This window comes from Pan paniscus, chromosome 6, assembly GCF_029289425.2.
Source record: "Pan paniscus chromosome 6, NHGRI_mPanPan1-v2.0_pri, whole genome shotgun sequence".
In the NCBI taxonomy this organism is placed as follows: Eukaryota; Metazoa; Chordata; class Mammalia; order Primates; family Hominidae; genus Pan; species Pan paniscus.
In genome coordinates, this window is record NC_073255.2 from 140,603,093 (window position 1) to 140,618,500 (window position 15,408).

At 37.8% G+C, this 15,408-nt stretch overlaps 1 protein-coding gene across 3 annotated transcripts in view; it reads right to left on the reverse strand.

The window, feature by feature from the left end:
- Positions 1-15,408, reverse strand: part of RELN (reelin) — a 520,521-nt gene that overhangs the window by 270,530 nt on the left and 234,583 nt on the right. For all 3 annotated transcript variants that reach the window (XM_003825720.5, XM_055114793.2, XM_063606317.1), the window contains exon 6: positions 14,083-14,161. In XM_003825720.5, coding sequence (XP_003825768.3) covers positions 14,083-14,161 — 79 coding nt within the window. The remainder of the gene's footprint in view (positions 1-14,082; positions 14,162-15,408) is intronic.

Here is a 15,408-nt window from a genome sequence, read left to right on the forward strand (position 1 = left end):
AACTGTGTTTTTTAATCCTGATTTTTAAATTATTAGGCATGAAAATATGCTACCACCCATTCATCGGGCACAGAGGAAGATGAAGTGAAATGTCCCTGTAGTCTGGGGTCCCCACATAGCAGTGACTCAGACGGGCTCTCAGGATGCAGGAAAGAGGAGGAGGATGAATGAGAAAATTGAGCTCCTTTGCACAACCAGAGATTTATGAATGGTTGGTGGTGACATCATTTTGATAACAATAAATAGCTGAAATATTGTTTTCTCAAGAGCAGTCTAATGGCATGACTCATTCTTTTTAGATCACGGTGAAATCACTCAGCCTGTAGTCAGGTACTCTGCTGAAGCAAGTTAATCACCTAGAAACTCACTGACAATCAGTTATCATCAAATTCTCATTTGAGATACATGTAATTTGTCCCCAAGACCAAGGACATCATATTATCTCTCCATAATGTATTGCCACAGAAGGGGTCAGTGTCTGACGATCAGCTCCACCAGAAGCAATCTGGCATTCTATAAGCTTGCATTTCTGAGCCACATTCACCAGTATTTCTGAATGGAGATAGTCAGATAATTTTAACTTTTGTTCTGATTACTTAAAGTTCTTTAAAACCGAAAAGGGAAAAGAAAAGTTTCTTGTAATTTCCTGACCCAAAGATAATGTGTCTGCACCCCCAGGTACAGATCACACTGCCTGTGCTAACAAGAATCTGAGGTGTGAGCTTGCAAAGCAAGGTCAAATCAAGGACTGATGAATTCATCAAAGTAAATCAGACCTTGCCGGCCATTTGGTAGCTGGGCTGTCAGCTGACTTATTCCGAGACATTAGAACTCTTTGTACCTTCCATTCAAACCTCAACAACCAAATACTCAACTTCTGACCATATTTTACAATATAGATGTTTTATAATAAAGAGGGCATGACCATTACACCTGTAAGCAATTCACATGATCATTTTCAAGAAATGAAAGATCAAGCTTAATTTTTTTAAAATCCTATCCTCTTTGTAAATGTGGAATCTTTTTAGAGAAACAGCAAGGAAAGTTCATTGTATAAGACTGAGAATATTACCTTCAACTATGTCATGTCTTTTTTTCTAAGGAGCTAACACATGCTGTAAATGTGAAAATGACAAACTCCATTTATAGCTCATTCTTTCTCATTACTTTTCACTGAGGAAGGTAAGATAACTCTTCTTATTTCACTAGGGAGTTAAAAAATTCGATCTCGTCTTCATTAACAGGTACGAATGACAAACGTTATTTGGGTTAAAAATAACACCTCTAAAATCTTACTACTGTACACAATATTCTGACCTCCTACTATGGTAAATTCTACTACATGCTGCTTGAAGAAATATTTTCTTACTTGTTTCAAATGTACTTGACATTTAATTCCTTTGAGTGAGCTCTTGTTTTTGCCACCTAAAGCAGAAATTAAACAAGGAAGTAATAAACCTCTGGATTCACACCTTATTTTATTAGTTGGACACCCCCTGGTTAACCTTTCTATTGTAGATGAAGCTTTTCCCTGGAGCAATTACATCATGATAGAAAAAGAGGGGAATGAGGGGGAGGAAGCTAGAGAGGAAACTTAGAGAAGAGTTTTGTAATAAGAGAAAAAAGTTATTAACAAAAGAGAAGAAAAAGTAAGAGAGAGCAGCAAGTGGTGAAGAAATCAAGACGGAGGAGATTAGAGAAAAAGTAGAGAAAGATTCATATATGATCAAAAGAGTGAACCATTAAACTCCAAATATTAAATGATAATGCCATAACCTGAAAATGCACAGATATACGAGAGGTTCTGGCAAGGGTATGTCATCAGAGAAAATATTTATTGTGTCTGATTTTTTTCATCTATTCACCATCTCCTGTAGCCACTTGCTGTTGAGAAAATGAAAGGTTTATGCTCCCTTTCACCAGCACTGTCTTTCCGGCTCACTGCCCATGCGCGTTTTGGACACTGAGCAAAGTGGAGATACTTTTATTATCCAATTTATTTCTCAGTTTGTTCATCAGTCTTACTTCTTTCTGATTACCTAGAAACTCCACTTATATTGTAGTTCTCACACTTGGCTACTAAATGGAGGAGTCCTCTGTTTTTTATTATTTATGGCATGGGGGTTGTCCAAGATACTAATGAACTATAAAGTGGTTTTACTGCTTGTTTGACCTCTTTTCGTTTATGGGCTAAGCTATTATTAAATAAAGTTCCAGCTAGAATAACTCACCCATCATCTTGAAATCTCAGTATTTCTATACTCTTTGTTCAGACAATTATGTTTCTCAAAGGAATTTTAGTAAGCCAAATCACCAATCTTTTTCCTTATTTCATATTAATTGCTCCAACAAATTAGTATTTTCAAGAGAATACCAGATGCTGCAGAGTCTGTGATCGCTATTTCCCCGGTCCTGTAATATTGTCATTTACATATGAAAATGGAAATGTTCTAGTCTTTTCTTGATTCTAGCAATCCAATGCAATGCCAATCATGGCTTTAGCTTCCTTTGTTGTAAATTGTGGACCTTTCTGTATCATTATCCAACTGATGGAGCTCTTCTTGTACCACAGGACCTGAAACAACTTTATTTGTGGCTTTCTTGATGTTTCACATCTCTGTTGGCATCACAACCCAGTCATCTAAGATGCTATTTCTGAGGAGTAACTCCTATTCTTCCCTGATCTCTGCTGAGTAGGGCATCTCTGCTATTATTATTGTTCTATCATTGTGCTGGAGGGGAAACATCTGTTGTCATCTAGTTGCCAGTTATCATTGTGTTTTTTAATAGTTCTACATTTCCCACTAGAACATCAGAGCCTGGTGATATTAGAGCTCTGGATGCCTTCTGTGATCTTCGGAAAATAAGCATTAAAGGGATAACTTAAGTAAAACAAAGATCCTCTCTGACTTTGTAATTGCTTAGAGGGTAAAACTCTTCTTGAGAAAACTAAAATCCATTCATGTTTTAGTTCCTTTGCAGTCTCTCTCTGTCTCAAGTTATGAATCAGAAATATCTCCTATGTCTTATTTTTTTCATTGCCTTTCTTCTTATTGAAATTTTTACTGAGGGAAATTTACACACAATGAGATACACAGATCTCAAGTTCTGAAAATGCATCCATCTATGTAACCCACATCCTCTCACGATAAACAACATAATCATCACCCCAGAGAGGTGCCTCATGCCCTTTCCCAGTCAACTCTCTGTCCCCGAAACAACTACTGATCTTATTTCTATCATGTTAACTTTGCCTAATCTGGATTTCATATAACTGGAATGAACTCTTGGGTCTGGCATCTTTCCTTCTTTCCTTTTTTTTTTTTTTTTTTTTGAGACAGAGGCTCACTCTGTCACCAGGCTGGAGTGCAGTGGCATTATCTCGGCTCACTGCAACCTCTGCCTCCTGGGTTCAAGTGATTCTCCTGCCTCAGCCTCCCGAGTAGCTGGGACTACAGCTGCATGCCACCACGCCCAGCTAATTTTTGTATTTTTCATAGAGACAGGGTTTCACCACGTTGGCCAGGATGGTCTTGATATCTTGACCTTGTGATCCATCCGCCTTGGCCTCCTAAAGTGTTCAGATTACAGGCGTGAGCCATTGTGCCTGGCCTGGCATCTTTTCATTCAACTAAAAATTCTTGAGATCCATCCATGTTGTTGCGACTGTCAATAATTCATTCCTCTTTATTGCTGAATGTTAATAGTATTCAATTGTGTGCACATATCACTGTGGTGTATCCATCCTCCTGTTGATGAACTCCTGGGATGATTCTAGTTTTTGGCTCTTAGGTATAATTATTTTTCAAAAAAATCAAGATTTTCCCCATTCACATAAAATACGGCAGTGTTTATATTATAGTGCAATAATTTAATTCATAAAAAGAAACTATGGATATGTAGTTGATGTTCAATAGTAGCTGCATAAGTAAAGTGTTAATAAAATACGACGTATTTGTGGTCCCTTACATTCTTCTGAATTTAGTTATACGAGGTTTTCCTTCCCATTTTGTTGGGGGAGGTTTTGGAGGGTTGTTGCTGTATGACTAAGACACTATTGATGCCCTCTCTCATCAGTGGTGCAGCCACATTGAACACACTTGCTAACAGCACTGGTAAAGTGGTATTCATTCATTTGTACTCTCCCTCACCCTCTTGGGTTCAATGGCACATTGGAATTGATGCAATTCATGTTGAGCTCCAGAGGTATAGTGCTTGTGGTCCAGGGTAAAGTGCAGAAGCTTCATTCTCATCAAGGCTGAGCTGCCATTATATTCACATGAAGGGATTTTGTTACTCTCTTCACTTAAAACTTTACTTCTCATCTCTCATTCAAACAAGTCAATCAGAAGCCGCTGGGGGAGTGGGGATATGAACGGCTAGCAGAGCCCCAGAGAGATCCAGGAGGCAAAGCATAGAAGGAATCTGTGCTCTGCATATGAAGGAGGCAGAAGGACCAGAGTTGCACAATTGCACACCAGAGTACAGCATAGAAAAGATGCCCATGGCCCAGGACTGGGAACAGCAGAACAGTCTCCATGCCCTCAGGCTGGGCTCAAAACAGAACCACTGCTCGGAAACAGTGGTGAGGGAGGACAGGGACGAAGCCGGGCTGTGTGGACTAGTCACCAGACTAGATGAGATAATGGAAGATACAGTGGGTATCTGCAGGAACAGATAGATGGCTGGGGACCAGAGGTTCATCCTCATTCTACCTTCTACCTTTGCACTAATAAGACACCTGACACTTAGCTCAAAAACAAACAAAAAAAAATAGAAGAGACAAGCCAGAGTTGACTGAAATTAAGTTTCCACCAACATGGTAGGAGGAGGAGAATACCAAGAAATTAGGTTGGGTTATGGAAGAATAAAGAAAGTTTTATTTGTCTGATACTCAAGTTTCTGGACAGAATTCATAACTGCTACACTTGTGTAAGGATAAACAATTTCCAGAAGGACTCACAGAAACTATTACCCAAGTTGTTGACCCTGGAGAAAGAATAAAGGTCTAGTGTGGGAAGGAGGCTTATTTTTACTGCTTATATTTTTGGATTATTTGAAATTTTAACCACATAAATTTTTAAATTTTTAAATAATTTCAAATATTCAAACTGAACAGATAGTACATTCAATACTGAGTTGACATAAAAAACGTTTCTTATTTCTATTCCAACTGTCATAAAAAACTTGGAAGAGTAATTTATCTGTTACCTTCATTTATAATATCATTTTATGTTCCTCATTTTTAATGTACATGTACAGTAATTAGTAAATGAGATAAACTTGAATATGAAAGAATTATGTGAAATAGAATTAAAAGTTGAATTCATTAGGTGAAGTTAATGGAAGCAAATACATTGTGAGTGTTTTAACTTTTAAATTGACCTACCTCTCTAAGATTGTACAGACATAACTAGTTTCTTAATTTCTCTTTTGCTTAACAATAAGAAGTACAGAGTAAATAATTCACATAAAGCTTTTAGAATCCTGGGGGAGAAATATGCTCTTATAAGTAGCACGTTTTTTCTTTTGAGGTAAATTATTTGGTGGTGTATTCAGATATGGGAATTTGGCTAAATGCAGCATACCCAGGCACTTTGCTTCTATCTGGTGGTGTGTGGCAGTGGCATAGGGACCATGTTTGCCAAAAGGATTCTCTTTTCCATACTGTTACAAAGCTCCACTGGGTTTCTGATTCTTTTCTGGGGTAAAGAGAATCAAAGACAATATTATAAGGGACAAAACTCAAGTGACAAATCATGTAGCAAGAAAATAGAAGCTTTGGGAGAGTTAAAACTGCTTATCAGTTTCCAAAACAAAGTGGGGCTTTGTTAGTTTATTGGAAATATTTCATGGGGATATATGATTTCACTAGATGCTTGTTTCTGACTTTAGGAAGTTTACATTGACTTCTAAGGGGTTCAAGACATCTAACACCTGATTTTTCCCTCCTTTATGATTTTGCTGTAATGCTATTTTCATCAATATATATTCCATAGATTTTACAATCTAAATATATTTAATTTGGCATTTGTTTTTTATGAAAATGCAATGAAGGAAGACTTGGGGACTCAGTTAAATAAATTAGCTTAAGATTATTTTAATAATAATAATGTTTTCATCATGTCTGGGCTTAGAAGGGACAAACAGTCTAATGTACAAATATATCACAAGAGAAAAAAATGAGGATGGGAGGGAAGAAGGAAGAAAAGGAGGGTGAGGGGAAGTGAAAGTGGGAGAGAAAAGAGAAGAGGGAGGAGAGGGAAAGGGAGAGGAAGAGATGAAAGAGAGAGAAAGGGAAGGAAAAAGACAGGCAGGGAGGGAAAGAGAGGAAGGGAGAGATGAAACTGATGGGTATTGAGCACCTACAATACACTAAACCTCTTCATACTGAAACTGTAACACAATGCTGCAAGAACGATATTTGAGGGGGAGAAGAGCCAAGATGGCCGAATAGGAACAGCCCCGGTCTACAGCTACCAGCGTGAGCAACGCAGAAGATGGGTGATTTCTGCATTTCCAAGTGAGCTTTGAAGAGAGTAGTGGTTCTCCCAGCACGCAGCTTGAGATCTGAGAACAGGCAGACTGACTCCTCAAGTGGGTCCCTCACCCCCAAGGAGCCTAACTGGGAGGCACCCCCCAGTAGGGGCGGACTGACACCTCACACGGCCAGGTACTCCTCTGAGACAAAACTTACACAGGAACAATCAGGCAGCAACATTTGAGGTTCACCAATATTTGCTGTTCTGCAGCCACCGCTGCTGATATCCAGGCAAACAGGGTCTGGAGTGGACCTCTAGCAAACTCCAATAGACCTGCAGATGAGGGTTCTGTCTGTTAGAAGGAAAACTAACAAACATAAAGGACATCCACACCAAAAACCCATCTGTACGTCACCATCATCAAAGACCAAAGGTAGATAAAACCACAAAGATGGGAAAAAAACAGAACAGAAAAACTGGAAACTCTAAAAAGCAGAGCGCCTCTCCTCCTCCAAAGGAATGCAGCTCCTCACCAGCAACGGAACAAAACTGGATGGAGAATGACTTTGATGAGTTGACAGAAGAAGTCCTTAGACAATCAAATTACTCCGAGCTACAGGAGGAAATTCAAACCAATGGCAAAGAAGTCAAAAGCTTTGAAAAAAAAAATTAGACGAATAGATAACTAGAATAACCAATTCAGAGAAGTCCTTAAAGGACCTGATGGAGCTGAAAACCAAGGCATGAGAGCTATGTGATGAATGCAGAAGCCTCAGTAGCCGATGCGATCAACTGGAAGAAAGGGCATCAGTGATGGAAGACGAAATGACTGAAATGAAGTGAGAAGAGAAGTTTAGAGAAAGAATAAAAAGAAATGAACAAATCCTCTAAGAAATATGGGACTTAAAAAAAAAAAAAGAAATATGGGACTATGTGAAAAGACCAAATCTATGTCTCACTGGTGTACCTGAAGTGACGGGGAGAATGGAACCAAGTTGGAAAACACTCTGCAGGATATTATCCAGGAGAACTTCCCCAATCTAGCAAGGCAGGCCAACGTTCAGATTCAGGAAATACAGAGAATGCCACAAAGATACTCCTTGAGAAGAGCAACTGCAAGACACATGATTGTCAGATTCACCAAAGTTGAAATGAAGGAAAAAATGTTAAGGGCAGCAAGAGAGAAAGGTCGGGTTACCCATAAAGGGAAGCCCATCAGACTAACAGCTGATCTCTCGGCAGAAACTCTACAAGCCAGAAGAGAGTGGGGACCAATATTCAACATTCTTAAAGAAAAGAATTTTCAACCCAGAATTTCATATCCAGCCAAACTAAGCTTCATAAGTGAAGGAGAAATAAAATACTTTACAGACAAGCAAACGCTGAGAGATTTTGTCACTACCAGGCCTGACCTAAAAGAGTTCCTGAAGGAAGCACTAAACATGGAAAGGAACAACCGGTACCAGCCACTGCAAAAACACGCCAAATTGTAAAGAACATCAAGGCTAGGAAGAAACTGCATCAACTAACAAGCAAAATAACCAGCTAACATCATAATGACAGAATCAAATTCACACATAACAATATTAACCTTAAATGTAAATGGGCTAAATGCTCCAATTAAAAGACACAGACTGGCAAATTAGATCAAGAGTCAAGACCCATCAGTGTGCTGTATTCAGGAAACCCATTTCACGTGCACAGACACACATAGGCTCAAAATAAAGGGATGGAGGAAGATCTACCAAGCAAATGGAAAACAAAAAAAGGCAGGGGTTGCAATCCTAGTCTCGGAAAAAACAGATTTTAAACCAACAAAGATCAAAAGAGACAAAGAAGGCCGTTACATAATGGTAAAGGGATCAATTCAACAAGAAGAGCTAACTATCCTAAATATATATGCACCCAATACAGGAGCACCCAGATTCATAAAGCAAGTCCTTAGTGACCTACAAAGAGACTTAGACTCCCACACAATAATTATGGGAGACTTTAACACCCCACTGTCAACATTAGACAGATCAACGAGACAGAAAGTTAACAAGGATACCCAGGAATTGAACTCAGCTCTGCACCAAGCGGACCTAATAGACATCTACAGAACTCTCCACCCCAAATCAACAGAATATACATTCTTTTCAGCACCACACCACACCTACTCCAAAATTGACCACATAGTTGGAAGTAAAGCACTCCTCAGCAAATGCAAAAGAACAGAAATTATAATAAACTATCTCTCAGACCACAGTGCAATCAAACTAGAACTCAGGATTAAGAAACTCACTCAAAACTGCTCAACTACATGGAAACGGAACAACCTGCTCCTGAATGACTACTGGGTAAATAATGAAATGAAGGCAAAAATAAAGATGTTCTTTGAAACCAATGAGAACAAAGACACAACATACCAGAATCTCTGGGACACATTCAAAGCACTGTGTAGAGGGAAATTTATAGCACTAAATGCCCACAAGAGAAAGCAGGAAGATCCAAAATTGACACCCTAACATCACAATTAAAAGAACTAGAAAAGCAAGAGCAAACACATTCAAAAGCTAGCAGAAGGCAAGAAATAACTAAAATCAGAGCAGAACTGAAGGAAATAGAGACACAAAAAAACCATTCAAAAAATTAATGAATCCAGGAGCTGGTATTTTGAAAAGATCAACAAAATTGATAGACCGCTAGCAAGACTAATAAAGAAGAAAAGAGAGAAGAATCATATAGACGCAATAAAAAACGATAAAGGGGATATCACTTCCGATCCCACAGAAATACAAACTACCATCAGAGAATACTATAAACACCTCTACGCAAATAAACTAGAAAATCTAGAAGAAATGGATAAATTCCTTGACACATACATCCTCCCAAGACTACACCAGGAAGAAGTTGAATCTCTGAATAGACCAATAACAGGCTCTGAAATTGAGGAAATAATCAATAACTTACCAACCAAAAAAAGTCCAGGACCAGATGAATTCACAGCCGAATTCTACCAGAGGTACAAAGAGGAGCTGGTACCATTCCTTCTGAAACTATTCCAATCAATAGAAAAAGAGAGAATCCTCCCTAACTCATTTTATGACCCCAGTATCATCCTGATTCCAAAGCCTGGCAGAGACACAACCAAAAAAGAGAATTTTAGACCAATATCCTTGATGAACATCGATGCAAAAATCCTCAATATAATACTGGAAAACCAAATCCAGCAGCACATCGAAAAGGTTATCCACCATGATCAAGTGAGCTTCATCCCTGGGATGCAAGGCTGGTTCAACATATGCAAATCAATAAATGTAATCCACCATATAAACAGAACCAAAGACAAAAACCACATGATTATCTCAATAGATGCAGAAAAGGCCTTTGACAAAATTCCACAGCCCTTCATGCTAAAAACTCTCAATAAATTAGTTATTGATGGGATGTATCTCAAAATAATAAGAGCTATCTATGACAAACCCACAGCCAATATCATACTGAGTGGGCAAAAACTGGAAGCATTCCCTTTGAAAACTGGCACAAGACAGGGATGCCCTCTCTCACCACTCCTATTCAACATAGTGTTGGAAGTTCTGGCCAGGGCAATTAGGCAGGAGAAGGAAATGAAGGGTATTCAATTAGGAAACGAGGAAGTCAAATTGTCCCTGTTTGCAGATGACATGATTGTATATCTAGAAAACCCCATCATCTCAGCCCAAAATCTCCACAAGCTGATAAGCAACTTCAGCAAAGTCTCAGGATATAAAATCAATGTGCAAAAATCACAAGCATTCTTATGCACCAATAACAGACAAACAGAGAGCCAAATCATGAGTGAACTCCCATTCACAATTGCTTCAAAGAGAATAAAATACCTAGGAATCCAACTTACAAGGGATGTCAAGGACCTCTTCAAGGAGAACTACAAACCACTGCTCAATGAAATAAAAGATGATACAAACAAATGGAAGAACATTCCATGCTCATGGGTAGGAAGAATCAATATCGTGAAAATGGCCATACTGCCCAAGGTAATTTATAGATTCAATGCCATCCCCATCAAGCTACCAATTACTTTCTTCACAGAATTGGAAACCACTACTTTAAAGTTCATATGGAACCAAAAAAGAGCCCGCATTGCCAAGTCAATCCTAAGCCAAAAGAAGAAAGCTGGAGGCATCACGCTACCTGACTTCAAACTATACTACAAGGCTACAGTAACCAAAACAGCAAGGTACTGGTACCAAAACAGAGATATAGACCAATAGAACAGATCAGAGCCCTCAGAAATAATGCCGCATATCTAAAACCATCTGATCTTTGACAAACCTGAGAAAAACAAGCAATGGGGAAAGGATTCCCTATTTAATAAATGGTGCTGGGAAAACTGGCTAGCCATACATAGAAAGCTGAAACTGGATCCCTTCCTTACAACTTATACAAAAATTAATTCAAGATGGATTAAAGACTTAAATGTTAGACCTAAAATCATAAAAACCCTAGAAGAAAACCTAGGCAATACCATTCAGGACATAGGCATGGGCAAGGACTTCATGACTAAAACACCAAAAGCAATGGCAACAAAAGACAAAATTGACAAATGGGATCTAATTAAAGTGAAGAGCTTCTGCACAGCAAAAGAAACTACCATCAGAGTGAACAGGCAACCTACAGAATGGGAGAAAATTTTTGCAATCTACTCATCTGACAAAGGGCTAGTATCCAGAATCTACAATGAATTCAAACAAATTTACAAGAAAAAAACAAACAACCCCATCAAAAAGTGGGCGAAGGACATGAACAGACACTTCTCAAAAGAAGACATTTACGCAGCCAACAGACAATGAAAAAATGCTCATCATCACTGGCCATCAGAAAAATGCAAATCAAAACCACAGTGAGATACCATCTCACACCAGTTAGAATGGCAATCATTAAAAAGTCAGGAAACAACAGGTGCTGGAGAGGATGTGGAGAAATAGGAACACCTTTACACTGTTGGTGGGACTGGAAACTAGTTCAACCATTGGGGAAGTCAGTGTGGCGATTCCTCAGGGATCTAGAACTAGAAATACCATTGGACCCAGCCATCCCATTACTGGGTATATACCCAAAGGACTATAAATCATGCTGCTATAAAGACACATGCACACGTATGTTTATAGCAGCACTATTCACGATAGCAAAGACTTGGAACCAACCCAAATGTCCAACAATGATAGACTGGATTAAGAAAATGTGGCACATATACACCATGGAATACTATGCAGCCATAAAAAATGATGAGTTCATGTCCTTTGTAGGGACATGGATGAAACTGGAAACCATCATTCTCAGCAAACTATCAGAAGGACAAAAAACCAAACACCGCATGTTCTCACTCATAGGTGGGAATTGAACAATGTGAACACATGGACACAGGAAGGGGAACATCACACACTGGGACCTGTTGTGGGGTGGGGGGAGTAGGGAGGGACAGCATTAGGAGATATACCTAATGCTAAATGACAAGTTAATGGGTGCAGCACACTAACATGGCACATGTATATATATGTAACAAACCTGCACATTGTGCACATGTACCCTAAAACTTAAAGTATAATAATAATAAAATTAAAAAAAATAAAAAGAATGGTATTTGCCTACTTTTACTGCACAGAAATAGAGCTCATAGAGGTGAAGCAGGTTTTTGCTTTTCTCATGGTATCCATTTGGCAAGTGGCTTGGTCATGAGTCAAACCACGGTAGTCTGATATCAGGGCCTCTGCCACCTTTTGTTTAACAGAACAGTCATCTCTCAAATAATGACAGTTTCACTGTTCCCTACTCTCACTTTGTTTTTTGTTTTTTTTTTGGAATCTTAAAGAGGCTAAATGAAGGAGACTGTGGGCAATAAGGGATAAAGTAAAATTACTCCAAAGCATATTTGATACAAGGCAGAAGGACTCGGCTTTTAAAGATAAAAAAGGATTGTTTTAAAAATTAGGAAAAAACTTTTTTTAAAAAAGTTAGGAAAAACCACAGCTTAAGTAAAAGAGACATAAAATCCATAACTTTGGTCAAGAAAGCATCTATCAGATCAGTCATGAAAACGGGCAAAGAAAAATCAATCACATTTTATTGATTTAAACAACAACAGAATTTGCACCACTGAACAGTCACATTTTGTATTTGTCAAGAAAACTCACTGAAGAAAATGAATTATCTTGACAGAAATGAATTTGCCCTGAAAGAAACAAATCATATGATAACATCTATATTAATGGAATATAAAAAAGCAAAATGTCTGAAGGAAAAAACTTTTCCTGGGTAAAAGTGGCACTTAGAAAGGTTTTTTTTTTTTTGGCCTCTTATTAATAAAGATTTTCAATTTATTTTAAGAAAATGTATATTTAGGGAAGCAGAGTTCTATTGATAAACTGTTTCTTTAAATGGCATATAAAGTATAAGACTTTATGACTAGACTTTCTGGCTAGCCTGATAATATTTTTTTTCTATATTTATACTATCTAGATCTATATTTCTTTCTAGAAAAGAAATAAAAGTTTCTTGTGTAATACTGAAGCCTCAACACTCTATATGTCATCTTCACCTCTTAGGTCAAGGGCAACTTTCTGCAACAAACTCCCACCAGAGTCATCTCTCCTTTCTTTGGAACTCCTCTTTGGAACACATTTAAGGATTTCTATCCTGTATCATAAGCTTTTTAAAGATGTGGTCTTAGTGTCTTCTCTACTAAACCATTTGTTACTTGAGGGAACCATACCTCTTTTTAATTTACTATAAAAATAAAATGAGTATTGCTAAATATTTGTTAAAAAGTGAAAATAAAACAGAAATGAATATCATATGCTGACATTCAAGGATGAAATTATTATTTTCTTTTTAGTCTTGAGTATTACATTACTTGAACTTAGTTTACTTTAGAGTTTCTAATTTATCTTGAACTCTTCTGTCCAAACAAAAAACATTTAGTATAATAGAAAATCCAAATTCAGATATTGTTCCAAATTATGCAAATTGATTTTCATTGTAACTCTGGGTCGACAGACCTATTTCTTCAAAGTCAGCAAAAATGCAACAGACTGCCAACAAATTCAGGCATCCATTTGTGTATTAGACAAGTTTTTAATGAGTGAATTTTGGCTCATTCTTTATTTCCCCTCAAAAATCCCACAGAGTTACACTTAAACAGCTTTTGAAGGAAAGACTGGAGTATACATAATGAGTTGATCTAATAATTTAGCAATTATTTGGAAGTATGACTCAAATCATTTGTCATTTCAGATAAACCATTTCCCTTCTTTGCTTGGCATGAATGAAATTATTAGACATATAATAGCATAATATTTTCTATGGAAGGATATTGTAAAACTGAAAAAAAAATCTAACCACACTCATGGCTTTGAGGAGAACCTGGATTCAGTTCTTAAAGAAGTCAAGTAATAGACATTATATGCAGTCTACATTAAGCCCAGTTCCATAGCTTAACAAGTCTCACTGAAACCTTAGCACTGAAGATCAACTTAATTTTAAGTAACTGCTCCTTAAAGGAGCAGTCAGCATCATTTGTTACATTAAGCAAACCAAAGTGAGGAATGTTCCTGTAACTTACCATATATTTGGATTTAATTGCAGTTGGTGGTAGGAGTCAAAGTCATCTCTCAGGATAATGCTCTCACTATGTATTTCAGCTAAAAGAAAAAGGAAGTATTTAGGAAAGAAATATACTACAACAGTACATTTAGCTAAACACAAGTGCCAACATGCTGTATTTATGAAGAATTATGTATCTTAAAACTAAATTTTACCTCAATGGAACAGAACAGAGCCCTCAGAAATAACGCCACATATCTACAACTATCTGATCTTTGACAAACCTGAGAAAAACAAGCAATGGGGAAAGGATTCCCTATTTAATAAATGGTGCTGGGAAAACTGGCTAGCCATATGTAGGAAGCTGAAACTGGATCCCTTCCTTACACCTTATACAAAAATGAATTCAAGATGGATTAAAGACTTAAACGTTAGACCTAAAACCATAAAAACCCTAGAAGAAAACCTAGGCATTACCATTCAGGACATAGGCATGGGCAAGGACTTCATGTCTAAAACACCAAAAGCAATGGCAACAAAAGACAAAATTGACAAATGGGATCTAATTAAACTAAAGAGCTTCTGCACAGCAAAAGAAACTACCATCAGAGTGAACAGGCAACCTACAGAATGGGAGAAAATTTTCGCAACCTACTCATCTGACAAAGGGCTAATATCCAGAATCTACAATGAATTCAAACAAATTTACAAGAAAAAAACAAACAACCCCATCAAAAAGTGGGCGAAGGACATGAACAGACACTTCTCAAAAGAAGACATTTATGCAGCCAAAAAACACATGAAAAAATGCTCATCATCACTGGCCATCAGAGAAATGCAAATCAAAACCACAATGAGATACCATCTCACGCCAGTTAGAATGGCGATCATTAAAAAGTCAGGAAACAACAGGTGCTGGAGAGGATGTGGAGAAATAGGAACACTTTTACACTGTTGGTGGGACTGGAAACTAGTTCAACCATTGTGGAAGTCAGTGTGGTGATTCCTCAGGGATCTAGAACTGGAAATACCATTTGACCCAGCCATCCCATTACTGGGTATATACCCAAAGGACTATAAATCATGCTGCTATAAAGACACATGCACACGTATGTTTATTGCGGCATTATTCACGATAGCAAAGACTTGGAACCAACCCAAATGTCCAACAATGACAGACTGGATTAAGAAAATGTGGCACATATACACCGTGGAATACTATGCAGCCATAAAAAATGATGAGTTCATGTCCTTTGTAGGGACATGGATGAAATTGGAAATCATCATTCTCAGTAAACTATCGCAAGAACAAAAAACCAGACACCGCATATTCTCACTCATAGGT